Below are 27,598 nucleotides of genomic sequence, written 5' to 3'. Positions count from 1 at the left end.
TAATTATAAATTCAACAATCAACAATAAATACATCCCAATAGACAAAGAACAAAAAGGAGGGTGGTAAATAACTCGGGAAATATTTCTTGGCAAGGAATCTTTGCTGTTGAGATGGAGGCTTTGCCTTGGCATATACACTGACACTAGTTCTATCAGGTTTGTCAGTGGATAATTATTGATTAGTCCCTGCCCTCAAAGAGCTTACAGTCTACTAGGAATAGGATACTTGATAACAAATGTTTATAAAGCACTTGCTACACTTAAGGACTTGGGGTATATGAAAGAAAATTTTTTTAGACAAACTTTATTTTATTTTAATAACAAATTTTCACATAAGTTTTCCAAAAGTTATATTGATTCATTATGTCTCACTCCCTTCTTCCCTCCAATTCCATTGGGTTATACATGTACTATCACACAAAACATATTTCCATATTATCCATTTTTGTAAGAAAATAATCTTATAAACCAAAACACTGAATCTTATACCCAAATAAACAAGTGATAAATCATATGTTTTCATCTGCTTTTATACTCCAATAATTCTTTCTCTAGAAGTTGTCAACTGGGTTTTTTGGGAGCCCTAGGTTTGCCCCCTGTCCTCAGAGAACTCACCCTGATGGAAGTTTACCATTTCAGACTGAACAATAGATCTTGAAGTATTTCATGGTTGTCCCAGTTTAGGTGGGACTAGAAGGCCTAACCAAATGTTTAATACCCTTTTTGTCCCTCATTGTGTCAGAGAGCCATTCTCAGGAAGACTGGCACCAGGCTGGAGCCATCCTTTTGTTCATTGTAGTAGACCACTCTCAGATATCCCAGCTTCTAGTCTAGCAACAACCTCTTTCCCAAGCCTGTTGTAACCAAGTCTGTGCATGTTTTGCTGTACTACATATAAAGTATTCAAGTCCCCAAGTTCTATTATTCTTTGGAGAATCTTCTCGAACAGTGATCCTCCCAGAGATCCTCTCCCCACTCTATATTTTGGCTCCTGGCACTGTGAGGCAGCAGATTATTATGGACCTTTCTCTTTCCTAACTAAATATTTGGTTTTGCTCACTGCTTCAGTAGTTCTGTGTTTTTTCAGGTTGACAGAGTGGATAGCATTCCTTTTCATAAATCCCTCAGAATTGTCCTGGATCATTGTATTGTTGTTAATAGCAAAGTTTATCACATTTGATCTTTCCACACTATTTCAGTTACTGTGGATAATGTTCTCTGGGTCCTGCTTTTTTCCCCTCTGCATCAGTTCACAAAAGTAGAAAAATATTTTTAATGGCACAGTTCTGTCCTCAAAGAGCTTACACTTTTTTTAACCAGAAAAGCTTCCTGGATATTATTGGGCTAGTCAGGAAATGAACACAGGTCACTTCTATTCTGTCTAGCCCAATGCTCTCCATACTGGTCATATTCAATATTTATTTGTTGCCTGTAGAACTATGGAGATGCTCAGGAGGTCCTTAGCATCACCTTTGGATTCTTTAGGCTAAATTGGATTGCTAACTGTAAAATGGTAGGGAAGGGAAGAGAGGAAGAATTCCTGTATTCCAGGGCTGTTGGTTGATGGTTTCATCAGGCACAGTCTCTGGGCCATGACAAGTCCCCTTTGAATTATCTGCAGCTTTTACTATCCTATGACTTCACTTAAATAGGGACACCTGGAACCACAAAAAGGCAAGATATTTAGGTAAAAGAGGATCTCAGAGATAACGTAATAATAGCATTATTCTGTAACAATTCCTGAAGGGGCAAATACAGGATCTGACTGCATCCACACCCGAAGGACCTAAAGGCATGGAATATGATATTCCGGAAAGCAAGGGAACTAGGTCTAAAATCAAGAATCAACTACCCAGCAAAACTAACTATATTTCTTGCAGGGGAAAGTATAGTCATTCAACAATATAGAAGAATTCCAAGAATTTGTAAAGAAAAGACCAGACCTGAACAGAAAATTTGATGTCTAAGCACAGAACTCAAGAGAATCATCAAAAGGTAATTAAAAAAGAGGGATAAAAGAAAAACAAAACAAAACAACACCAAAAATATTTTTTAAGAGACTCAACAAGTTAAAATGATATGTAATCCCTATCAGAAAAGAGGTCATTGGTAACTCTTAAAAACTGTTGCTATCACCTGCCATCTAGAAGAATTTACACTTAGAGGGAACAGTGACAAACTGTATAGGATAAAAGGACAAGACATAAATAGGTATATAGAATATATGCATACATAAATACATATAACGTGTGTGTATATATATACATATACATACAATCAGAGCTAAAAAAAGAGGTTAATACTAAAGAAAAGGGAAAAGAAACAAATGGGGGTAAATTTATATGTCACAAAGAAGCTCATGGAGGGAGGGGGGGAGAACATCAATATACTGGAAGGGTAAAGAGGTTGGAGATAGGAAATATTCAACTCTTATGTGCTTTGAAATTTACCCAAAGAGGGAAGAACAGTCCAATCCATTGGGGCAGAGAATAGATTTGTGCCCTATAGGAGAGTAGAAGGGTAACAAATGGACTGGTGGGGAGGGAAGCAGTACAAGGGAGGGAGGAGGGTGGGGGGTAATTTTCGGAAGACTACAGGGAAAATAGGGGGGGGAATAAGAAGGGAGGGAGTAGAAAGGGAAGTAAAATAAGGGTGAGAACTAGGGGGACTGATTAAAAACAAACATTGGTGTAGAAGGAAATAGTGAAAGAAGAAAAGGTAGGACCAGAAATAGAAATCAAAATGCTGGGGAAATACACAGCTAGTTAATCATAACTGAATGTGAATGGAATGAACTCACCCATAAAACACAAGTGAATAGTAGAGGTGGATTAGAATCCAAAACCCTACCATATGCTGTCTGCAAGAAAACACACATGAGGAAGGTAGATATGCATAGGGTGAAAGTAAGAGGTTGGAGCCAAAATCTATTGGGCATCACCTGATAAAAAGAAGGCAGGAGTCACAATCATGATATCTGACAAAGCCAAAGTAAAAATAAATCTAGTTAAAAAAGATAGGGAAGGTAATTACATCCTGATAAAAGGCAGTATAGACAATGAGGAAATATCTGTACTCAATATGTATGCACCAAATGACATAGCATCCAAATTTCTAAAGGAGAAACTAGAGGAGCTCAAGGATGAAATAGATAAAGACTATACTAGTGGGAGAGCTGAACCTTCCTCTATCTGAACTAGATAAATCAAACCAAAAAAATAAATAAGAATAAGAAAGAGGTAAGAGAAGTGAAGGAAATCTTAGAAAAATTAGTTAGTAGACATGTAGGGAAAAATAAATAGGGACAAAAAGAAATATACCTTCTTTTCAGTAGCACATGGTACATTCATAAAAATTGACCATGTATTAGGGCATAAAAACATTGCAAACAAGTGCAAAAGAGCAGAAATAATAAATTGCAACCTTCTCAGACCACAATGCAATGAAATAATAATTAGTAAGGGTACATAGAGAGGTAAATCAAAAATTAATTGGAAATTAAACAATATGATTCTCCAAAACCGGTTAGTTAAAGAACAAATCATAGAAACAATTAATAACTTCATTGAAGAAGATGACAATGGTGAGACATCCTTTCAAAATCTTAGGGGATACAGCCAAAGCAGTACTCAGGGGGAAATTTATATCCTTCATATATTGACCAAAATAAGAAGGGCAGAAGTCAATGAATTGGGCATGCAAATTGAAAAGCTAGAAAGGGAACAAATTAAAAAATCCTCAGATGAAGACTAAATTAGAGATCCTAGGAGAAATTGATAAAATTGAAAGTCAAAGAACTATTGATTTAATAAATAAAACTAGAAGCTAGTACTTCAAAAAAACAAATAAAATCGACAAACTACTAGTCAGTCTAATTAAAAAAAGGAAAGGAAAAAACCAAATTGACAGTATCCAAGATGAAAAGGGAGACCTCAGCTCTAATGAAGAGGAAATTAAGGCAATCATTAAAAACTACTATGCCCAAATATATGGCAACAAATATGGCAATCTAGGTGATATGGATGAATACTTACAAAAATATAAATTGCCTAGACTAAAAGAGGAAGAAATAAGTTACCTGAAGGGGTGAGCAGAAGAGGAGATATTTGGGACAGAAAGACAAAAATAGAGAGTGGAGTGATTGGTACTTTGTCTGAGGGCACCCAAACATGGAGAGTACTTCTTTAGCAGAAAAAAAAAAACCTGGGCTTAGTTTTTTAGCAGATTTAGCAAGAAGAATTAGTTAAAACAGGAGTTTTAGTTAATTAGTTAAAGCAGGAGCTGGGAAGGGACATCTGGGGAGTAGGGTGGGGAAACTCTCCCTGCAGGGTCTTATGGGTGAGACCCTGTGGTCTTTTCCTGAAAATCTGGCTCCTCTATCAACCTGTCCTCCAGAATCTTTCCTCTTGAGGTCCCAGGCTTCTTCTTGTCCCAGGCATCAGAATGACTAGTCATGGCTTAATAGCCTTGTTTGCAGGAAACCCTCAGACTGACTCTTGTCCCAGATCAAACACTCAAACCTGGAGAATTTGTCAGCCACCCAAGCCAGAACTCGGCTGAAGACAGCCAAACCTCAAGCACATCTTAATCATACAAGCTCCAGCAAATTCAATTAAGCAGATCAATGCCTTCTCTTTCTCTCTAAGTTCCTCACTTTGTGTCGTTCACTGAAAGGCCCAGGACTGTGGTTCTGTGTGGTTTACCAGACTATAATCTTCTTGCTCTGATTACAGACCCTTGTTATAACTTTGCTAGTAGTTTGGATTTATTTATAGGTTGATGGGCTCTAGAGATAAATAAGTGAGTCAGCAAGGTAAACTCAGTGAACTAGGAGCAGAATATAGAAAAGAAGGTAGGTAGGTGCTGCTAGGTGGCTCAGGGGATAGAGTATCAGGTCTGGAGATGGGAGGTCCTGGGTTCAAGTGTAGCCCCAGATGCTTCATAGTTCTGTAATCCTGAGCAAGTTACTTAACCCCAATTTCCTCGTCCTTACTTCTCGTCTATCTTAGAACTGATACTTGTACTGATTTTTAAAAATTATTTTATTGTCATGCAAAATACACTTCCATGTTGGTCATTATTGTAAGAACACTCTCATATATAACCAAACATCAAATCTTGTATTGATTCTAAGGGAGAAGGTAAAGGTTTAAAAAAAGACTTGTTTTTTTTCCCTAGCTATGTGTGACCTTGGGTAAGTCACTTAACACCTATTGCCTTGTTCTTATCACTCTTCTACTTTGGAACCAATACATAGTATTGATTTTAAAGAAGAAGGTAAGGATTAAAAAAAAAGACTCTTCCTAGCTATGTGACCTTGGGTAAGTCACTCAACCCCCATTGCTTTAGCCTTATCACTCTTCTGCTTTGGAACCAAAACAAAGTATTGATTCTAGGATAAAGGGTGAGTGAGAATTTAAAAGAAAAAAAGAAAAAAGAGAAGAAGTTAACTTTTAAGACTTCCATCCAGGACCTCTCCACAAGGTCCTTGCCCATCTGTAATATCAAATTCAATACATGTGATGTAAAGAAAAAAAAATCAATTGTTTTGCTTAGTTTTTAAAACGATTTCCCAAACATGTAAATTTTTTAAAATTTCCTTTTCAAAATTTCATTAAACATTTCCTTTAGTTTTGTTTTTTTCATTTTTTTTTTAATGAGCAGTATAATAGATGGGGCACAGGACTTGGAGACAGTACAACCTCTAGGTTCAAATCCCACGTCAGACACTTAAAAACTTGGTGTCCCTGGGAAAGTCATGGAACCTCTGTGTCTGAGTGAGCTCCTCATGCAGGCTCTCAGCTCTAAATCTATAAACATGATCCGCCTGGCCTGACATAATCCCTGCTCGTTTTTCAGGGAATGAAAGCTGATCTGTCCCAGACTCTGGGACCTTTTAAGAACGAGATAAATCAGACACACAAATAGGACTCGTGGGGAGAGAGGCAGGAGCAGCTGGGGCTCAGGAAGCAATGTGAATTAGCCCAGGGGACCCTGGAGTGGGTACCTGCGTGTGTTTCTCCAGTGAGGTGTGCAGTCCTTGGGGATCCTCCGTCATCCTATCGTAGCTGCACAGGAGCACATCCTCCATCAGTAACTGTACAGATGTCAGCTCCCCGTGAGCCACTTTTCGGTCTTGATCCTTCAGGCCACACAGGCACAGCTAAAGAAAGATGACCCAAAGAGTTAGTGTGGAACACTGGAAAGAGTGTGGGGTCTTCGAGTCCAAGGAACTGTGTTCGATTCCTACTTCTTTTATTTACTACCTGAATGTGGTATTCTAGGCTTCAGATTCAGTATATGTTAAATGGGAGGGGGAGAAAGAAGAGGTAAGAGTAGATGGCCTCTAAGGAGAAGTCACTAGATTGTTCAGTGAATAGAATGCTGGGATTGGAATTGGGAAGACTTGAGTTCAAATCCTGCCTCAGACATTCAATAGCTATGGGATTTTGGGTAAGTCACTGAACAGCTATTTGCTTCTGTTTCCCCCAAATGGGCCTCATAACAGCACCTGCCTCATAGTTATTGTAAAGATCAAATAACATAAAATTTATAAAGCTCTTAGGACAGTGCCTAACTTTATATAAATGTAAACATTTATATATAATATCATATTGTATAAATGGGGATTTTGAACCCTAGACTTCAATCCCCAGAAGTCCTTGGTATTTCCCATAATTCCCTATAATCTCTCCTGAGTCTCCACATTGGCGAGATCATGATTGGTATTTAACTGGCAGTAACGCCTCCCACCCACTCTCTTCCTTTGCAATGATGTAGCAAGTATAGTAGTAAGCTAAGTGTGGGGATTTTAAATGGGCTAATCAGCCATGGGCACGTGGTTTTTATTTTGTATCCTCTTCATTCCTTGATTTCTAATAATCCTTAAAAAAACCTCATAAAATATAATATTTTATTATTAGAGATATAATTTAATTTCTACAATATAAATATAATAATATTATTATATTACATATGTAATATAATGTATAAAACGGTAATTATAATATCATCTACCTCTCAGGTGAGGGTTGTGTTGTGAGGGTCAAATGAGGTAATAATTGTAAAGTGCTTAGCATAGTGCCTGGCACATAGTAAGTCATATAAATGGTAGTTGTTGTTGTTATTATCATATATTAAATCCCATGATACAACTTCTTTAGAGGTAGGTAGGTAGCTCAATGAATAAAGCACTGAGCCTGGAATCAGGAGGATCTGAGTTCAAATCCAGCCTCAGACATTCACCAGTTGTGTGACCCTGGGCAAATCACTTAACCTCTATTTCCTTTAATTTGCTGGAGAAGGAAATGGCAAACTACTCCAGTGTCTTTGCCAAGAAAACTCTACAGGTGGTCATAAAGACTCAGATACAACTAAACAGCAACAACAATACAAATTCTTATTATACAGATTCAGATATAAATGAAGTCAAATCATGATCCCTATCCTATTTTTCAACATGCTACATATAATAGAAATCTGATCTAATGCAGCTGATTCTCTAATTGAATCCTTGCTCCCTGACACAGGCAGTCCAGGGGAGTTCCTCTGTGTTGCTTGTGGCAGGAGGCATTGAGTTTGGGGAGTTGTGGGGTCTATTTCTATTTTTTGACATATTACACAATCTTTTAGTTGGATTGTCTTGGAAGAGTGCCCATCTTAATGTCCCTGGATCAATAGACCAGAGCTTGAGTCTTCTGACGCACTGAACAATGCTTTGGTTGTTCTAACAATACTTAAAATGCTGTTCCTATAAAATGCATGAGACGTCCAAGTGCCAGAGAGGGCCTGGAGAAAGGGATTGCTCTGCTCACCCAAAGCAGGTCAGTTCATGACCTAAAAGATGGAATAAACCAAGAGGTGCAGCTTCTCTCACTGTTCAGGGATCTCCTGCAAATTTTGGCTTCCTCCTGGTCCTCTCTGTATTCTCATGAGAGGCAGGATGGCGAAGTACATGATCAATGAACTGGAAGTCAAGTAGACTCACCACTTACTATCTGTGTGACTCTGTTCAAGTCAGGATCTTAACACCTCTGAATCTTAGTTTCTTTCACTTATTCAATGAGGGGGTTGAGCTGGCTTCAGGGACATCAAAGGTCCCTTCTAACCTGTAAATCTAGGATTCTATGTTCCTGTCTATTTTAACACTTTCCCCTAAGCAACTTCCTTCCTTCCTTCCTTCCTTCCTTCCTTCCTTCCTTCCTTCCTTCCTTCCTGTCCTTCCTTCCTTCCTTCCTTCCTTCCTTCCTTCCTTCCTTCCTTCCTTCCTCCCTTCCTCCCTTCCTTCCTTCCTTCCTCCCTTCCTCCCTTCCTCCCTTCCTCCCTCCTTCCCTCCCTCCCTCCTTCCCTCCCTCCCTCCTTCCTCCCTCCTTCCCTCCCTCCCTCCTCTTTCCTTCCTTCTTCCTTCCTTCCCCTTCCTTCCTTCCTTCCTTCCTTCCTTCCTTCCTTCCTTCCTTCCTTCCTTCCTCCCTCCCTCCCTCCCTCCCTCCCTCCCTTCCTTCCTTCCTTCCTTCCTTCCTTCCTTCCTTCCTTCCTTCCTTCCTTCCTTCCTTCCTTCCTTCCTTCCTTCCTTCCTTCCTTCCTCCCTTCCTTCCTTCCTTCCTCCCTTCCTCCCTTCCTTCCTTCCTTCCTCCCTTCCTCCCTCCCTCCTTCCCTCCCTCCCTCCTTCCCTCCCTCCTTCCTCCCTCCTTCCCTCCCTCCTTCTTTCCTTCCTTCTTTCCTTCCTTCCCCTTCCTTCCTTCCTTCCTTCCTTCCTCCTTCTTTCCTTCCTCCCTCCCTCCCTCCCTCCCTCCCTCCCTCCCTTCCTTCCTTCCTTCCTTCCTTCCTTCCTTCCTTCCTTCCTTCCTTCCTTCCTTCCTTCCTTCCTCCTTCTTTCCTTCCTCCCTCCCTCCCTCCCTCCCTCCCTCCCTCCCTCCCTTCCTTCCTTCCTTCCTTCCTTCCTTCCTTCCTTCCTTCCTTCCTTCCTTCCTTCCTTCCTTCCTTCCTTCCTTCCTTCCTTCCTCCCTTCCTCCCTTCCTCCCTTCCTTCCTTCCTTCCTTCCTCCCTTCCTCCCTTCCTCCCTTCCTCCCTCCTTCCCTCCCTCCCTCCTTCCCTCCCTCCTTCCTCCCTCCTTCCCTCCCTCCTTCTTTCCTTCCTTCTTTCCTTCCTTCCCCTTCCTTCCTTCCTTCCTTCCTTCCTTCCTCCTTCTTTCCTTCCTCCCTCCCTCCCTCCCTCCCTCCCTCCCTCCCTCCCTCCCTCCCTTCCTTCCTTCCTTCCTTCCTTCCTTCCTTCCTTCCTTCCTTCCTTCCTTCCTTCCTTCCTTCCTTCCTTCCTTCCTTCCTTCCTTCCTTCTCCCTCTCCCTCTCCCTCTCCCTCTCTGTTTCTCTCTTTCTCCTTACTCTCTAATTTAGTAGCAACTCTAAATCAGAAGGGCAAGGGCTAAGCAAATGGGGTTGTGACTTGTCCTGGGTCATAGTCACATAACTAGGAAGTGTCTGAAGTCAGATTTGGACCAAGGTCCTCCCAACTCTAGGCCTAGCACTCTATCCACTGAGCTACCTAGCTCCCACATCTCTTTTTTATCCTTAAACTGAAGACTGCTCCTGGGCATGTGAGCTCTAGTGCCTACTGCTATTGGAGGTGCCACTGCCTCCTTTCCTGGACTTCAAGTAGGGCAGATAGAACTCAATCACAGCATCTGAGAAATGCAAGTGCACAAACCACAATTTCATTGAACAGGGTTATGTATAAAGCAGAACAGGAACAAAGAAGAAACAAGACATGAGAATACTGGTAGACAGACAAAATGACTTGAAATTTTCTTCCTGAAACCTGAGAGGGGGATTTTCTGAAAAGGGCTCTGAAATGGCTTCTGTGGTGAGTCATGTTTGATAGAGTTGCTAACTTTCAAATCTGCAGGAGTATTCAAGCTAATCAAACAATAACAACAAAAAACCTTGGGAAGGAAAAACAGATAATTTCCAGAAGAACAACATCCAGTCTATTCTGGAGCTTTCAAAGTACTCTTTGAAAACTCTGCTCTAATAGTTGTTGTGCTGGTTTATCTGCCAGGTGACAGCCTTGTCCCTAGGCTACCTGAGCAGTTCCAAGGCTGCCTGTCAGAGAAAGCACAGCTAAGTCTGAGGCAAGTCAAACAGATGCCATTGGGAGTATGGTTCCCTTCTGTGTTGAGCCAACACAACTCACCTTGTCTTATTGAGACTAAAGCATTGTCATCAAACACCAGACATCTGGTGGGTGACTCCTAGTAGCATCCCAGGACCTAACCTATGCACCTGAGCAGGAGACTCATCTAGGATACCCTAATGATAACCTTGGAGTTCACACAGGGACTTACCTGCATATTATACTCAAGGGGGTCTGGGCTGCTGAGGAGAACAGGAAATGGTCCTCCATCTGCCAAGAATGTCCTCCAAGGAAATAGCACAAATGCCTGAAGGAATCAAGTTACAAACCTGATGACATAATTCTGTAACAACATACCCGTACTGTGTGCATGAATGAACACGTGTGCGTTTCTGTACAGTGATAAACAGACATTGGGAAACTTAATTATTTAGTAGGACCTTTGTTGTTGTTCAGTTGTTTCAGTGTTATATGACATTTTGTGACCCCATTGGGGGTTTTCTTGAAAAGATACTGGAGTAGTTTGTCATTTCCTTCTGCAGCTCACTTTACAGATGAGTAAATTGAGGCAAACAGGGTTAAGTGACTTGCCAAGGATCACACAGCTAGTAAGTTTCTAATGTTGGATTTGAACTACCTGACTCCAGGCCTGGCTCTCTATTCAATACACCACCCAGCTGCCCATTGTAAAGCATTTAGCATACTGATATTACTCATGGAACAATCCATGATGATAATTATGAAGGTAACAATATTATCCCCCAAATTGTTTTTCAGAGACTGGCTAACAATGAGGAATATAAAGTGCTCAAAAATTTGTGGAACAAGGAAAACAATGTACATAACAACTATAATGAAGTAAATGGGGAAAAAAAAACAGAAATGGAATAGTATAGAAGTAAAGAGACCAAGGTTGGCCCCAAAGAGGAGATGTGAGAAGGGGCCTTCCCCTGCTTCTTTGCACAGGTGGGAGACAATGTGAGCAGGGCACTGGGCATAATTAGATTTTTTTTGATGTGTTGGTTAGTTTTGCTAGATGTTCTTCCTACTCCCCCTCTTTTATTCTTTGCTATGTAGAATTACAATTTGGGGGGATGGAGGGACACATTGTAAAATGTAGGTAACACAAAAATGTATATTATATATATTTTATTGTGCATAAAATATAATATAAAATATATACTTTTTAAGATGTTGAGTATAATATACAATGAGGTAATCTGTATCCAAATAATATTCCATTTGATCTCATCCCTTCCTGCCTATCCTAGACAATTCTCCTCCCATAAATTTGCCGTAAAAAGCCCATAGAATGTGCTATGGGATTCTCCTTGGACACCAATGGCCTATCTAGACTGTTCACATATGTTCTAGGCATATGACTTGCCCATTTTCTCTTTTGCTTAGCTATTTCCTTGATGATCCTTATTCCACTGGCCCTTCATATTCCATAGAAGATTCATAATAGATCGCCAGGGCATAACCCAACAGGGAGTTATCCATGTAGGAGAGGCCAGGGACCAGCTTACGGAGGAAGGCATTCTATGACCCCCTAGTGCTGGGATGGGAATAAGCCTTTCAAATGGCCTTAGAGCCAGAGCTGCATCTTTAAAATGAGCTTGGGGAAGTCTCTTCTACCTAGCTGCATCCAGAGGCAAAAGTGAAGGTTCTGTTCGCTCATGGCACAGGCACTATGAACTCAACTGAGTGGAGGGGAAGGACTACTTTCCCTTCTCTCAACCTCCCATCTTCCACTGCCCCTTTAGGCTTCATAGCTCCAAGAAACAGGTTTGGGGTTTTGTTCTAGTCTGAGATGCCCTTTTCAGTTTTAGCTACAGGCTCCCCAATAGACCTGGACTCAAGCCAGGCCAGCAAGAAAGTCCTGAGAAGTCCCAGAAGAATTTGGACTTGGAACATGGTGGGTTTGTGCTATATAGGAAGGGAGCTAAGCTATGATCCTGATCCCATTCCCCTCTCCAGAGACTGACGTGGTACAGAGAAAGGTTATGCTCCCTGTGTATGTGCGTGTGTGCACATGCATGTGTATCATGTGTGGGATATTGATGTTCTTGTTTTAGTTTTGAAGTAAATGTTCCTTTGTACAGCTAATCCAAATGTTAGGTGGCTAGATGGAACGAGGGCACAGAGGACCCCTAAAATTTGGAGGACAAGATTGGTGAGGGCTGGAGTCAATGGCAGAGAGACTAGACACCCCAAAGCCCCCTAAAGGGTACTGAAAAGCCTTGGAGGAAGGGTAAAATGTAACATACCCAAACTTTAGGTAGTGGGAGTCAGGGAAGTCACTGTCATAGATGCAATTAAAAACTATATTATAGGCTGCTGTCTTCTTCAGATCCCTTTAACATAATCCTAGTCATCTATTCTTTATTGGTTCAATTTTTAGACTTGAGAAAGCAAATTCCTATGTATCTGTCTTTGATATCTGAGCTGTGCTATTTCCAAGATCATCATCATCTTTTATTTCTCTTCCTCTTTCTCCTCTTCCTCCTCCTTCCTTCTCTTCTTTCTCTCCTTAAAAAAAACCTTTACTAGGGACAGCTAGGTGGCTCAGTGGATTGAAAGCTAGGTCAAGAGACAGAAGGTCTTGAGTTCAAATCTGACTTCAGATACTTCCAAGTTATGTGTGACCTTGGGCAAGTCACTTAACCCTCACTGACTAGCCCTCATCACTCTTCTGCCTTGGAACCAATACTTAGTATTGATTCTAAGACAGAAAGTACTACTAATAAAAAAAACAAAACAAAACCCTTACCTTCTGCTCCAGGAACAACTTGAAAACAGAAGGGCAGGAGCCAGGCAAACAAGGTTAAGTGATTTACCCAGAGTCACACAGCTAGGAAAGGTCTGAGGCTAGAATCGAGCCCAGGCCCTCTCTACTCTAGGCCTGGCCACTCTATCCATTAAGCCACCTAACCACCTCCTACCCTTGGATTATGCCTGGGTTGGAACCAGAGGCTGAAGAACTGGTCTAATGGTTGGAGCTTCTCTCAATTTTCTGGGTCAAAGTATAAATCAAATATACTTGTTCAAACCATAAATAGAGGTTACTCAGAGTGGCTTTGGACTTCCCTATGATGCTGGGTGGGCATACAACAACAACTGAAAATTAAAATAAGCAATACATAAAAAGAAAAAATACATGCATAAAAAATCAAGCATCAACATTGTGGAGGGGCCAGCTAGGTACATATAAGTTCTTTTCCTTGTTTTCCTGTGTGTGAAATTAATATAAAATGTAACCCCTTACCCGCATATGCACATTTAGTCAGGATGCCAGCAAGTCATGTGACCAAAGGGCTGCATGGGTACCTGGAGTCCTGACTTCCAGAAGTCCCCATGTGGCACGTGACCTGTCTGGAAGTCAGGACTCAGGACCCAAAAACAGAGAAGGGGAAAGAGAAGGAATAAAGGCAGATAGGAGAAAGAGAGGGAAGAAGGAAAGGAGGAGAAAAGGAAAAATGTAAGGGTGAAAGGGAGACAAGGAGGGAAACAGGGGAAGATAGGGAGAAGACTGTGGGGAGAAAAGAGGAAAATAAAGAGGAGGCAAGGGGGAGAGAAGGATTAGGAGGGAGAAAGAAAGGAGAAAAAGGGAGAAAACTGAAATAACATGTAGGGAGAAAGAGAATCTCACCATACTAAAAACTAGGTAAACTTTGAAGGTCTCCTACATACATAGAAAGAAAATTCAAAATTTAAAACAAAGTGACAACATTGCCACTTTATGCCCTACTTTTTCTAAAGAGTGGTGTGTGTCCTTAATAAGTGGACCTTACTCACCTGGTGGCTCTGTGGATCAAGGGGCTGAGGAAGGCAGAATTGCGAAGCAAACACAGACTTTACCAGAGAGTTGTTCATTGGCTGTAATGCGTGGAATAAGGAATCTGTGACAGTCTGGTAGGCAGAAATGTTTCCAGCAAGCAAAAATGTTCCCCTGACAAAATATGTACATAATTTATTAAAATAAAAAACTTTTACTTTTCCACAATCCCCAAATATTCTTCCAAGCCATGTTTTAAAAGTGAATTACTAAAAGCTATTGATTTATACTTCCCTCTTTTTTAGGATAAGCAAACTGGGAAGGCCATCTACAATTGGTCCCTACAATTTCTTTCTTCACACTCACCTCTAAATCGCCTGCAGTCTAGCTTCCAACTTCATCATTCAAGTGGAAATACTCCAGATACCAATGATTTCTTAATTGACCAATCTAAAGCCTTTTCTCAATTCTTATTCTTCTTGACCTTTCTAATGCTTTTAACAGGTTGATTGCCCTTTCCCCTCTGCATTCTTCTCTCTAAGATTTTGAAATACTGCTCTGTCTTGAATCTTTTGCCCCCTTGATTATTCCTTCCCATTCTCCTTTTATGAATCTTCATCTAGGGCACATGCATTAACTGCAGATGTCTAACAAGACTCCCTTGGGCCCTCTTCTCTTCTCCCTCTACTGTTTCACTTGGTGATCTCATCAGTTCCCAAAGGTTCAATTATCATCTTTTTGCAGATGATCTCCAGATCTATTCATTAAGTCCTAATATCTCTTTAGCTCCAGTGAACTCAAATCACCAGTTGCCTTTAGACATCTTATACTGGATATCTCATAGGCATCTCAAACTCAAAATGTCTAAAACAAAACCTCATCTTATTTTTCAAATTCTACTATCTTCCAAATGTCTCTATTACTATTGAGGGTACCATCATCCTCTCAAAGGTTTCCTGAGCTCATAACCTTTTATTTCATTCTCAACGTATCATTCTCTCTCACCTTCCATATCCAATCTGTTGTCAAGTCTTGTCCTTTCTACCTTTCCAACATCTCTCATAAATGTCTCCTTCTTTCTACTCACAAGACTACCACCTGGACTATTGCAATAGCCTTCTGGTTTCCCTGCCTCACCTCTCTCCACCACAACCATCCTCCATTTAGCTATCATAGTGATCTTAATAAAGTACAGGTCTGATCACATCACCCCCTACTTAATAAATCTAATGATTCCCTTTTGCCTTTAGAAACACATAAAATCCTGTTTAGTTATTAAAGTCCCTCACAAACTGATGCTCTCCTACTTCTCCAGTCTTCTTATACTTGACTCCTCTCCAATGTGAGAAGTTATTTTTCATAAACTGTATTTATTCCTCTATATTAGAGAGAATGGCTGTGTATTCCTGTGTCTAGGATCTGAGTCAGAGTTACCATCCAATTTAATCCTTTTTGCATTTCATTTGTCCTTAGGAATCCCAAGGAATATCTTCCTTTTTAACAGAATGTGGTTAATAAATGAAGAGACAAGGGTTTTTTTCTTGTGTACATGATGACCTGGATGGAGAGCGGTGGATGGGTTGATGGAACACCTCTTAGTTAATTATAACCAATTTAAAATACCTTGAAATATTCCAGAGAGGAGCTGAATAATAAGCTCCTAAAAATCTATTTATTAAGCAGACTGACCCAGCTCAAGTTGTCCCTAATTGTGAGAGAGCCACAGAGAACTATATAATTTTATTCATTATGATGCTGGCCTAACCAATAAACCTAATATACCAGTAAACTCATATTCTTACTCCAAAATTAGTCTCTCTAGGTAATTTTCATTATAACACCAAAAGGACTGTGGCTATCTTGTTCCTCTCAGATAGCATTCTGTCTTCCAACTCTGTGTCTTTTCACTGGCTATCCCCATACTGGAAATGTAATTTCTCTTTATTGCTACCTCCTGGTTTCCCTGACCTCCTTCAAATTTGAGTTCAAATTCCATATCCTCTAGGAGACCTTTCCCAGGCTCCCTTTATGCTTTACTTGATATTACTAATCCGAAGGTCATCAAGCAAAATCATCTGCTCTCTCTCCTGCTAAAACCCAACCATCTTCATAATTTTGAATCAATCAATCAATACTAATTAATCACCTACTTTGTACCAGTCACTGTGCTAACCACTGGGGATACAAAGAGATAAAAAATCAGTCCTTGTCCTCAAGAAGTTTATAATCTAATGAGGGAGAAAACATGCCAACCTATTTCTGTTCCAGTTACCATCATCCTTCCATTTACCAGGTCCACAATGTCAGAATCATCCCCAACTCTTTCCTCTGTCTCACCCCATATACTCAAATAAGATGCCAAGTTGTGCTGATTCCACCTGCACTACTTTTCTCGTATCTGTCCCTTCTCTCTTCTCAAAGAGATCTCTATCACCTCAAGGCAGAACAACTGCAATAACACTGGAATTGGTTTCCTTGTCTCTAGAGTGATATTCCTAAAGCATGAGTCTGGCTGTATCACTCTCTTGTTGTGTACAGAAAATGGGAAGTAGGTCAGTATAGCTGGAGAATAGCAATATAAAGGGGGGAAATGGGCAATAAATTTAGAAGGATGCCCTTGACATTTTCATAAACATTTTATAGAGATAGGAAACTACTAGGCATATAGTTACTAATATTCTCTCAGCCATTCCTATCTTCTTCTTCTTCTTCTTCTTCTTCTTCTTCTTCTTCTTCTTCTTCTTCTTCTTCTTCTTCTTCTTCTTCTTCTTCCTCTTCCTCTTCCTCTTCCTCTTCCTCTTCTTCTTCTTCCTCTTCCTCTTCCTCTTCCTCTTCCTCTTCCTCTTCCTCTTCTTCTTCTTCTTCTTCTTCTTCCTCTTCCTCTTCCTCTTCCTCTTCCTCTTCCTCTTCCTCTTCTTCTTCTTCTTCTTCTTCTTCTTCTTCTTCTTCTTCTTCTTCTTCTTCTTCTTCTTCTTCTTCTTCTTCTTCTTCTTCTTCTTCTTCTTCTTCTTCTTCTTCTTCTTCTTCTTCTTCTTCTTCTTCTTCTTCTTCTTCTTCTTCTTTCTTCTTCTTCTTTTGCTAAGAAGGTTCATTACTCTTTTCTATGTCCATAGTATCTTCTCCTCTTTTAAGTATCATGGAAATCCAACCCTCAATTCCCTTGGAACGGTATCATCTCTAGTACTTCCTCCTCTTTATACTTTATCTATTCCACCCACAGATGGCACAGAATAAAGTTCTGGGCTTAGTGACAGGGAGCTCTGAGTTCAAATTCAGACTCACACACTTACTAGCTAGATATCCCTGGGAAAGTCACATAAACTTGTTTGCCTCAGTTTCTTCTTCTGTAAAATGAGCTAGAGAAGTAATGGCAAGCCACTCTAGTATCTTTGCTAAGAAAATTTCAAATGGGAATCACAAAGAGTTGGTCATGACTGAAAAATAACTGACCAACAATTTCCTTGGTCCTCTTATCATTATTTCTTGCAGCAGGCAAAGGACCATGATATTAGAGTTCAAATGAGATATCTCCATGGATACTCCTAGAGTAAAAATTTGCCAAAGAAGAAATCTTTATAGGTTTAAATTTTTATCTGTTTCTGGAACACTGGTAAGAGTCCTTCCAGCTCAACATCTATGTCTTATTTATATCTCCTGCCTAACTATCTAAATTTGTTTTTCCCTTTCCTTTTTACTTTTAAGATTACACTGCTCATAAATTTTCATTGTTTTCTAGCAAATCTTTTACCAGTGAGTTTATATTCTAAACCATTTTTGCCCTTGAATATTATATTTTTCTGGTTAACCAGGAGACCAAGTGTTAGGCTGGCTTAGGTAGGTTCTAGACTCTTTTCATAGGTCTATGAAATTTCAGAGTCTATGGGACTTCAGTGGCCATCTATCTAGTTCAATCCATACCTGAGAAAGGATCTCTTCTACCACACCATCAAACTAGTAGTTATTAAGGCATTGCTTGAAGACCTCCAATAAGAGTGAACCCATTATTTCCCAAAGCAACCCATTCTACTTTTAAATAGAGATAATTTTTAGAATATTTTTTTCTTAGGCAAGGGACATAGAGACTGATAACACTGCCCAAATGTGGACTCTGATTAGAGGCATTACATCAATCTTCTTTGTAATTTCCACCCATTTTTCCTTGTTTTGTCCCTTCTTGAGCCAAGGAGAACAGGATAAAAATCACAGTATTTTCCCATAGGACAACCCTTCAAATATTTGAAGATAATTATAACTATTTACTGTCTCTTCTCCTCCCATCCCCTGCCATCTTCTATTTTCTTGTTCCTTTAATTAGGGAATGAACCCAAGATCCTTTACCAACATCCATGCCTCCTCTGGGCAACTCATTCCAAATTATCAATATTTTTACTAAAATCTGGCTCTGGAAACTAAATTCAGCACTCCAAATGTGGTCTTAGTGGGGTAGAGTTTAGTTGCAAGATTATCAACTTTTACTGATTGACTTTCTTAGCTTTCAAATCATACTACTGTCTCATATTGAGATTCCTAATCACCAAAACTTCCAGATCTTTTTCTTTTAAAAATTGTATTAATAAAATAGAAGATTTCCAAGCATTCTTGATGAAAAGACAAGAACTAAACAGAAAATTTGATGTCCAAACACAAAATTCAAGAGAAGCCCAAAAAAGGTAAATAAGAAAGAAAAAATTTAAGGGACTTATTAAGGTCAAATTGTATGTATTTCTACATGGAAAAAAGATATTTGTAATTCTTAAATTTTTTATCCATATTAGAGCAGTTAGAAGGAGTATAAATAGACAGAAGGTGTAGGAGTAAATTCATTAGGATGACATGATATGCAAAAAAAAAAATCAAGGGGTGAAAAAGAGGATTGCACTGAGAGAAAAGGGAAGGGAGAGTTTGAATGGGGTAAATTATCTCACCTTAAGAGGCATGAAAAACTATTACAGGGAAGGGGAGGATGAGGGTGGTAATCTTAAAACTTACTCTCATTGTAACTGGCTCAGACAGGAAATAATAAAAATATTCATTTGGGTATAGAATCCTATCTTAATCTCTAGAAAAGTAGGAGGGGAATAAGACAAGGGAAGGGGTGATAGAAGGGGGAAGTATGGGGTGACTAAAAACAAAATACCTGTGAGGACAGAGTGAAAGGAAAAAGAATAGATCAAAAGGAGAAAATAAGATGGGGGGGAATACACAGTTGGTAATCATAACTGTGAATGTGAATGGGATCAACTCACCCATAAAATGGAAGCAGATAGCAGAATGTATTAAAAATCAGAATCCTAATATATGTTTATAAGAAACATATTTGAGGCTGGGAGACATACAAAGAATAAAGGTAAGGGGCTAGAGCAGAATTTATTGTGCATCATCTGAAGTAAAAAAAGCAGGAGTAGAAATCATGATCTCTGATGAAACTAAAGCAAAAATACATCTGATTAAAAGAGATAAAGGAAATTACATCTTGTTAAAAGGTACTAAAAACAACAAAGTAATAGCAATACTAAACATATATACACCAAATGACATCTCCTTTTTTAAAGGAGCAATGAAATAAACAGTAAAACTATACTAGTAGAGGATTTCAACTTCCCCCTTTTAGATCTAGATAAATCAAGCCAAAAAATAAACAAGAAAGAAGTAAAGGAGGTTAATGAAATCTTAGAAAAGTTAGAACTAATAGGTCTCTGAAGAGAATTAAATGGTAATAGAACAAAATATACTGTCTTTTCAGCAGTACATGGCTCCTACACAAAAACCAACCATGTATAAGGGCATTAAAAACTCCATTAAAATGTAGAAAAGCAGAAATGATAAATTAAAAAATTGTATTGCCATACTTTGTTTTAATAACACCTGAACTTCCTAATATATTTCTCCAATACCTCCCCTACCTGGGAGCCATCCCTTATAAATATATAAATATATGCCATCCCTTATATAAAGAATTTTTAGAAGAAGAAAAAGAAGATTTTTTAAAAAGGAAATAAGATTAGGTGTACATGAGCTAATCATAACAAAAATAGTAATAATAATAATAACTTCTATAGAACAATTGCTAGGTGCCAGCTATTGTGCTAAATACTGCACAATTATTATTTCATTTGATCCTCACAAAAACCCTAAAGGTGCTATTACTAATCCCATTTAACAAATAAACAAAGATAAACAAGTGATTGCCTAGGATCACACAGCTAAGAAGTATACGTGGTCAGATTCAAACTTGTCTTCCTAACTCTAGGCCCAGCATTCTATGCACTATACCATGTAGTGCCTTCCTTCTGGTGCTTATCTTCAATTTATTCTTTGTATATCTTGTTTAGATGTCGTTGTTTGCATGTTGTCTCATCCTTTAGACTGTAAACTCCTTAAGAGGAGGATCTGTCTTTTACCTTATCTTCCCAGTGTCTGGGATATAGTAGATGCTTAATAATGGAGAAGGAAATGGTAAACCATTCCAATGTCTTTGCCACGAAAATTCGAATTCAGATCACAAAGAATTGGACACAACTGAAAACAACCCAACAACCAAGAACAATAGGTGTTTAATAAATCCTAGTTGATTGACTGATATAATGAAGCCATACTGTCTCTCTGTGTTCATGATTTTAGTTTCTGTGGAATCTGATTTATATTTGTTAAACTTCCTTAAGGAATATTGATAGTCAATGCTGATGCTTATTCTTTTATCTATTTTCTACCCTTTTGTGTCAGTAGTTTGTTTAAATAGAGATAATAGTCAATCTTAATCTTAAAGACTCCTTTTTTATCAGGAGATACTATCTGCATGGAATTCACTTAGTCTGTCCACTTAGTGACAAGTGATTAATTTATTGTAACTTTTTTTAAAGGTTATAGACATTGAATTCTCTTTTAAATACTAATAAACTATACTTACTAACAATTCAACAATTTTCCCCAAGAGATTGACATCAAGCATATTGGATTTTCAAAATTTAACTTTTCTCACTTTTCAAAAATCATGATAATGTTTTCTCATCTTCAGGCTTCTGAAGATTTTTTCCTATTTTCTAAAGATTTCTGGGGATTGTTGACAGCAGCTCTACGATTACATTGGCAAGAACCTCCACCACTTGAAATGTAAATCACCTAGATCTAGAGGCTTGTGTTCTATTCCTTCAATTGGTACAATTGGTTTTTCTCACCTACCCTGAGATATCATATTCCCTTTAATAGTTTGCAATCCTATGGTTCCTGGAGCAGAACTGCTTCTGGAGAATTTCTCCCTAAAGCATTTTTTTAATCTCAATGAAAAACCAAAGAACATCCAAATTTGACATATTCTGACAGATGGGAAAAATGCTTCTCCCTAGTTTATTCTCTCAGCTTCATTTCTACTTGCCTTTGCAGTCAATCTCCTTCCTCCTTGTCTATTACTATTTAACTTTTGTCTCCATTTCACTGGTTTTCTGTACCCTGGACTTGTTTGGTACTTTCATGTGTTTTCTCTGTTCTGGCACGTTTAGGCATACCTCTTAAGCTCATACCAAGTCACTGAAAACGTCCTGAGTATTTCTGAACTCTGCCAGTATCATTTCCATTCATATATTTGGGCTACTGAGCTCGGATTAGCTCTAAGGAAGATTTCAGTTCAATTCTAAGTCTGAATCCTGAACGTTATTCAAATCACACTCAAATTACAAAATCAAAGACTTGGACAATAACAATAGCTAATATTTACCTGTTGCTTACTCTGTGCCAGGCATTGCACTAAGAACCTGACAATTATTTTCTCATTTGATACTTGCAACAACTTTGAGAAACAGGAGCTACTATTATCTATAGTTCACAGATGAGGAAACTGAGGCAAACAGAGATTAATGACTTGCCCAAATTCACACAGCAAGTGTCTATATTCTCTTCTCGACTCTAGACTCACTGCTATATCCATTGTGCCACCTAGCCATCTTGGATGATTTTGCTTTCATCAAAAGTACAAATAATATGCTCATTATAATGTTATTTATTTGGTGCTTAGAAGTTTGCAAAGTGTTTCATGTAGATTATCTCATTTTAACCTTAAAAATAACCCTATAAAATAGCCACTCCAGATATTATCATTTTGTTACTGTTCTAATTACATTGAACCCTAAAACATTGCAAAGCTTTGTAAGTGAAATCCAGAGCAATGCACAAGAGATGGGCTTTGTTAGGCAGACTGGAAGAAGGACATAAGAACCCCATATTGCCCACGCAATTAGACAGACACACACACACACACACACTGAAGCAGAGTGCCATAGCTTGTATGGATGCCTGGTTTGAGGTTTTTGTTCATCTTATTTGAACAGATTTAGAAGTTGGGCTTTTGAAAACGCTAAACAACTGCACTGTCCAAGGTCCTCTGCTGTTTCATCCTAGTGTGGAGTTCTCGAAGACCATGACCTGTTCTGAGACCAGCCATGAGCTTGTTGAAACAGCTTTGAGTTTAGTTCCAGACACAGACCAAGTCTGCCCACAGACCAAACAAGCTAAGCACTAAGGGGCTCATTATGGGGAGATTATGAATTTTTCTGGCCACGTGGCCAAATCCAGGGTAATGAAACAAAGACAAATTATGAAACAGCCCTGGGCAGTTCCTGCCTTCACTGACTGAGAGTTGTCTGAAGAGTGGAAAGGGGGGCCGAGAATGCTAAAAATCACATCATTTTTCAGATCATCTGTAACTCAGCTGCTGTTACTCAAAAGGTGAGATCAGTGAATTGATTTAACATAGGAACTGAACATTCTTCCAATTAATGAAACCACTGATAAAAGAAGTTGTATTTAAATAGGTTTCCTGAGGGAAATGAACAAGAGTTGGCAGTGTTCTCTTTCATCATTTAGGTGCCCAAAGGCAGCAAGGGACATCATTTCATGGGACGTTTGGCCCTATTGTCTTTCACTGCTTGTGATGAGCAGAAGCAAAGGGAGCACCGAAGAGATATGTGGCAGAGGGAGAAAAGGTAGAGAAATTCTCAAAGGATTTGACAAAACCCTTCAAACCAGGGTTATGCATTCCTTTGCAAAGATAGGCATGGAGGAGAATGGTGAAAAGTTGGAGAACTTAGTATAGGTTTAAGAAATTTAAAAGGTGGGGCAGCAAGGTGGCTTAGTGGATAGTAGGAAGTGTCTGAGGTCAGATATGAACCCAGGTTTTCCCATCTCCAGGCCTGACACTCTATCCACTGTGTTACCCCACTGCCCCCTTGCCTAGATATTTTAAAAATGTATTGATGTTATTTCTCCCCTTTTTTGCATTTATATCACTACTTATTAATTCTTCTCCAATAAAATAGAAGTCCTCTCAGGACAAATAAGAAGAGTATTGTTGTTTTTTCCAGGCCTGTGATATCATAGGAGTAAGAAACTCCCAGTGAGGAAATCCTACCAATGGAGGTTGGCATTTTCTTTGCAATTTAAGAATAGTTACATGGAAAACCAAAGAGTTAAATGACTTATCTAGGACCACACAGCCAGTATGTGTCGGGACTTGGACTCAAATCTTCTGGGGTCCAAGGTTAGTTCTCTATACACTAGGCCACATTGACAAGAAATAAGTATAGGTAAGTAAAACAATTCGTCATGTTGTCTAGGTCTGAAATCAAATGTTTCATTCTGCACACATAGTCCATCATCTCTCTGCCAGAAGGGAGCCAGGAATATATTCTTCATAAACAGAACTAGAAGGAGATATGACAAGCCCCAAATATCACAGAAAATATTTTAACAGAAAAAATGCCTGATTATATGAAAATAATTTCAGAATTAGCTGCTTCTGTGCAGTCAGCTCATTAGAATAAGAGTCAAGATCAGCAAGATTGAAGAAAAGATAAAGATGAATGGAAGTTGTTTTAATACAATAACCAATAGTCATAGTTTCAATCTGATCTATTTAAATAGTCCATCAATCACCCAAATGAAGAATAGGAAAAAAAGAAAAGCTACTTATTGAGCTTAATATTTACCATTTCTTGCATTAGTTTAACAATAGTAAAAACATCTCAATTAGGGGGTCAGCCAAAAAAGCCTCCAAACTACTCTGGCCAGTTATTTCATCTTTGTGCCAAGCAGAAAGACATGGCCGTCAAGAGCCACACAGGTTTAGAATACAAATTCATTTTAAAAATTCTGTTGAGGAGGGTGGTAGGAAATTATGAACAATACTGCCTTGAAAATAGTGAAAAGCAGCAGAGAAGGTAGCAATTCTGTAGACTCTATGTTTGAACTAGTAGTGAGTCTGAAAGTCAACTATGTGATAGACTGAGTATCACAATGAGTTTTGTTTTGCTCTACTTAGTGAAGCCTGATGGGGAAAAGAAGATTTGGTCATCATACTTCAAGGTATAATAAAAATAATATAAATAATAAATTAAATAGTAATATTAATTTGTCAAATAACTAAATAAATAATAACAATATGAGTTTTTTTGAGGACCAAGGCTGCTTAACTTTAATCTTTATATCTTTAGCACCTAGTATAGGAACTAGAACATAATAGGTACCTATGTATGATTGTTGATTACGATACATGATTCTGCTTGATTAGAATGCTCATAAACAAGCCAAAAAACATGAAGGCAAATGCAGTTTATGTGCAAATATTCACTGCAGAGGAGAAAGTTTTGACAAGGTCCTCTAAATTAACTTATCATGACATGTAGTGATTACCATGTAAAAGCAGATACAGGGGGAAATGGCAAGAATGATGTTAAAAGTAGACAAAAGCAAAAAACATTAATTCTATCTGCATTTCTTAGTAAAACTGCAAAGCAGCCACAAAAATGAGGAAGTCAAGCATCTGTCTCTTCTTGGAAAAAAGTTTAATCTTGTCATTCAGTGAGAACCAGCAGATGAGGATCAAGACCAGGTTAGATTATAAACCCGTGTACAAAACCTCATGGAATAAGTTGGCTGAAAAAAGTGATCTATGCCCACAAAACAGTAAAAAGTGGTTAGGTAGAGAAAGAAAAGTCTGTAGAGAGTTTATCACGAGATCCAGGGAAGCCTGATAATCTCCAGAGCATCGGTAAATGAAACCAGGAGAGCAACAGCCTTGAAATGAACCAATGCTGCAGGCATCCTTATTGTGATCTATTTGTACCAATCATGATTAGTATATTGGGACCACTCCATCTCCATAGCTAATATGCTTTGTGAGGAAGTGAAATTAGTGTTTGAACTTGACTTGAACAGACACAGAGAGAAGAGATCTATGTTGGATATGACTTAATATCAATGGTCTCAGGGCCTGATTCTTGATATGTCTCAAAAGAGATGACCATTCACACACAGACACACACACACATTTATTTTAGAATAAAAAGCAAAAAAACAAGTATAACTGACATGTAAAGCTGTATACATGTCCACTGTCTGGAAAGTATCTGGAGAATGCCACCAGATTATTATCTTCAAGAGAGAAGTCATAGCCAATTTGATCTGGCTTTAGCACACCCCTGTATGTCTGAAAAATACTCGGTGAAAAATGATTTGGGTCCAAGATGAAATAATAAGAGGTCAGGATGGATTGCATTTGGATATTACAGAATGCTTTTGACAGTTCCAAACTGTTGCCTGCCACAAAAGGCTAGCTTTTAAATCACCATTATTTTACCAGATTTGGAAATCCCATACTAGTTCAAAGATGAATTACAATGAGCTCAAAGGGCAACAGAAAAATACATTGGAGGCATAAGTAGATTGTAGCATATTCTTGATGATAATTTGTGGTCTAGAAATGGTGGATTACAGGAGATATCTGTGATGGGAGAAAGAAATGGGTAAATTATACATTTTGAAAGTGAGTTAAGAGATAAATAACCTGGCAGGTTGATACTCTTGAGGCATCAGAAGAATTAGAGGAAGACCCTCAAGGGAGATGCAAAGGAAAAGGACATTTTGTGGAGGATTTAGAGGAAATCTTCACAAGACTCATTACAGAATGAGGTGTGAAGAGGATGTAGTCTCCATTAAGGAAAGGAATATCCACATTGGGATCATGTATGAGTGAGTAAATAAGATCTTAGATCTGGAATTGGAAAGGAGCTCAATTGAGTCTAACCCTCTCACTTTTATAGGTGACCTTGTAGGTTATGTGATTCTTTCAGGTTAAATAGGCAGTAAATATTAGAGGCAGAATTTGAATGCAGGTCTTCTGTCTCCAGAGCCAGGGCTCTCAATGTTGTCCCCATAAAGTATTTAGAATATGTTTTCTGCTCAAGGCCCATACCAGAGGAGAAGTGTGCAAGGACAAAAATCTTGGGCAATATTTAAATGAATCATCAAAGTTTTTTGTGAGCTTAAAGGTAAGTCTGCTGCTTGTGCCAGCTATCTTCCTGCCAATAGCTTGTTCAAAATGAAGTTGGCCATGTACTTGGCCTTCAGGTCTTCTCAACCACAAACTAAATTCCAGAATGGTTTTATAGTTTTCCAAATTGTCTAAGCAAGTAATGAACATTTATTAAGTACTTACTATATGCTAGACACTGGTCTATGAGTTGGAAAGGCAAAGAAAAGTCTGACCCTTCCTAGCTGTGTGACTCTGGCCAAGTCACTTAACCCCAGTTGCTTAGTCCTTAACACTTTTCTGCCTTGGAAGTGAGATTTAGTAATGATTATAAGAAAGAGAGTAAGGAGAGAGAGAGAGAGAGAGAGAGAGAGAGAGAGAGAGAGAGAGAGAGAGAGAGAGAGAGAGAGAGAGAGAGAGAGAGAGAGAGAATAGTTTCTGCCCCAAGGGAGCTTATAATGAGAGAGACAACCATATATATATATATATGTCTTTGTGTGTGTGTGTGTGTGTGTGTATGTGTGTGTGACATCACCTTTGGACTCATTCTGTCAACTCACTAGCATGGGTCCCCAAAGGAGTGACTAATTTTTCAGGTTCTAGAGGTAATCCTGTGGGCTTAGAAGAGTGCCTGGCACATAGTAGATGCTCAGAAAATGTTTATTGACTGAATATGAGGGGCCACCCTCCTAATGAATGTACTGGTGTGGCCAGTTAAAATAAAGACATAAAACAGGGAAGGAAGTAAGACCAAAGAGTGGCTGATTAGCTCAGGTGAACTGGTATTCAATGCTGCTTTCAAAGTTCTAGATCACGAGACACTTTTCAGTAATGTCACGTTTCCAAAGCACAATACATTCCTTTCCTCCCTTAATTCTCATAGCCAATAGCAGTAAGCAATAGGTACTCCGACTATCCTTATTCTACACCTTCATCCAGATGAAGTGACTTGCCTGGGGTCACACAGCTGGTAAGTACCTAAAGGGGGTAGGGAGAGGTGATAGATGGAGGTGAATCCAGAACCAGGTGTTCTGGATTCCAAACCTTTGCTCTACCTACCACCCCATTCTCTTCCCCTTAAAAACCATTTCTTCCTACTTCAGACTGAGGTAACCCTGTTTATAGGTTCGTAGAATCTAGAACTTGAAGGAACTTTAAAGGTTGTCTAGTCTAAACCCTTCATTTTGTAATTGTTGTACAGTCATCTCAGTCATGTCTGACTCTGGGTTTATTTATTTATCTTTAAATTTTTTATTTTTATTTTTTAACTGTGAACTGATCTGATCATTCTTTTTTTAATTTTTTAAAAATTAATTAATTAACTAAATTAGAATATTTTTCCATGGTTACATGATTCATGTCGTCCCCCCCCCCCCAAACTGATGAGCAATTCCAC

At 38.9% G+C, this 27,598-nt stretch overlaps 1 protein-coding gene across 1 annotated transcript in view; it reads right to left on the bottom strand.

Moving 5' to 3' along the window:
* The window catches only part of CCDC162P (uncharacterized), a 239,392-nt gene that overhangs the window by 46,000 nt on the left and 165,794 nt on the right, over positions 1 to 27,598 (bottom strand). Inside the window, exons 30-32 of the mRNA XM_056818639.1 lie at positions 13,925 to 14,078; positions 10,338 to 10,433; positions 6,009 to 6,164 (exon numbers count right to left, since the gene is read on the bottom strand). Of these exons, the coding sequence (XP_056674617.1) occupies positions 6,009 to 6,164; positions 10,338 to 10,433; positions 13,925 to 14,078 (406 nt within the window). The remainder of the gene's footprint in view (positions 1 to 6,008; positions 6,165 to 10,337; positions 10,434 to 13,924; positions 14,079 to 27,598) is intronic.

This window comes from Monodelphis domestica, chromosome 2 (assembly GCF_027887165.1).
Source record: "Monodelphis domestica isolate mMonDom1 chromosome 2, mMonDom1.pri, whole genome shotgun sequence".
Taxonomy (NCBI): domain Eukaryota; kingdom Metazoa; phylum Chordata; class Mammalia; order Didelphimorphia; family Didelphidae; genus Monodelphis; species Monodelphis domestica.
The sequence above is the reverse complement of the archived record's forward strand: the minus strand, read 5'-3'. Positions and strand labels throughout refer to the sequence as shown.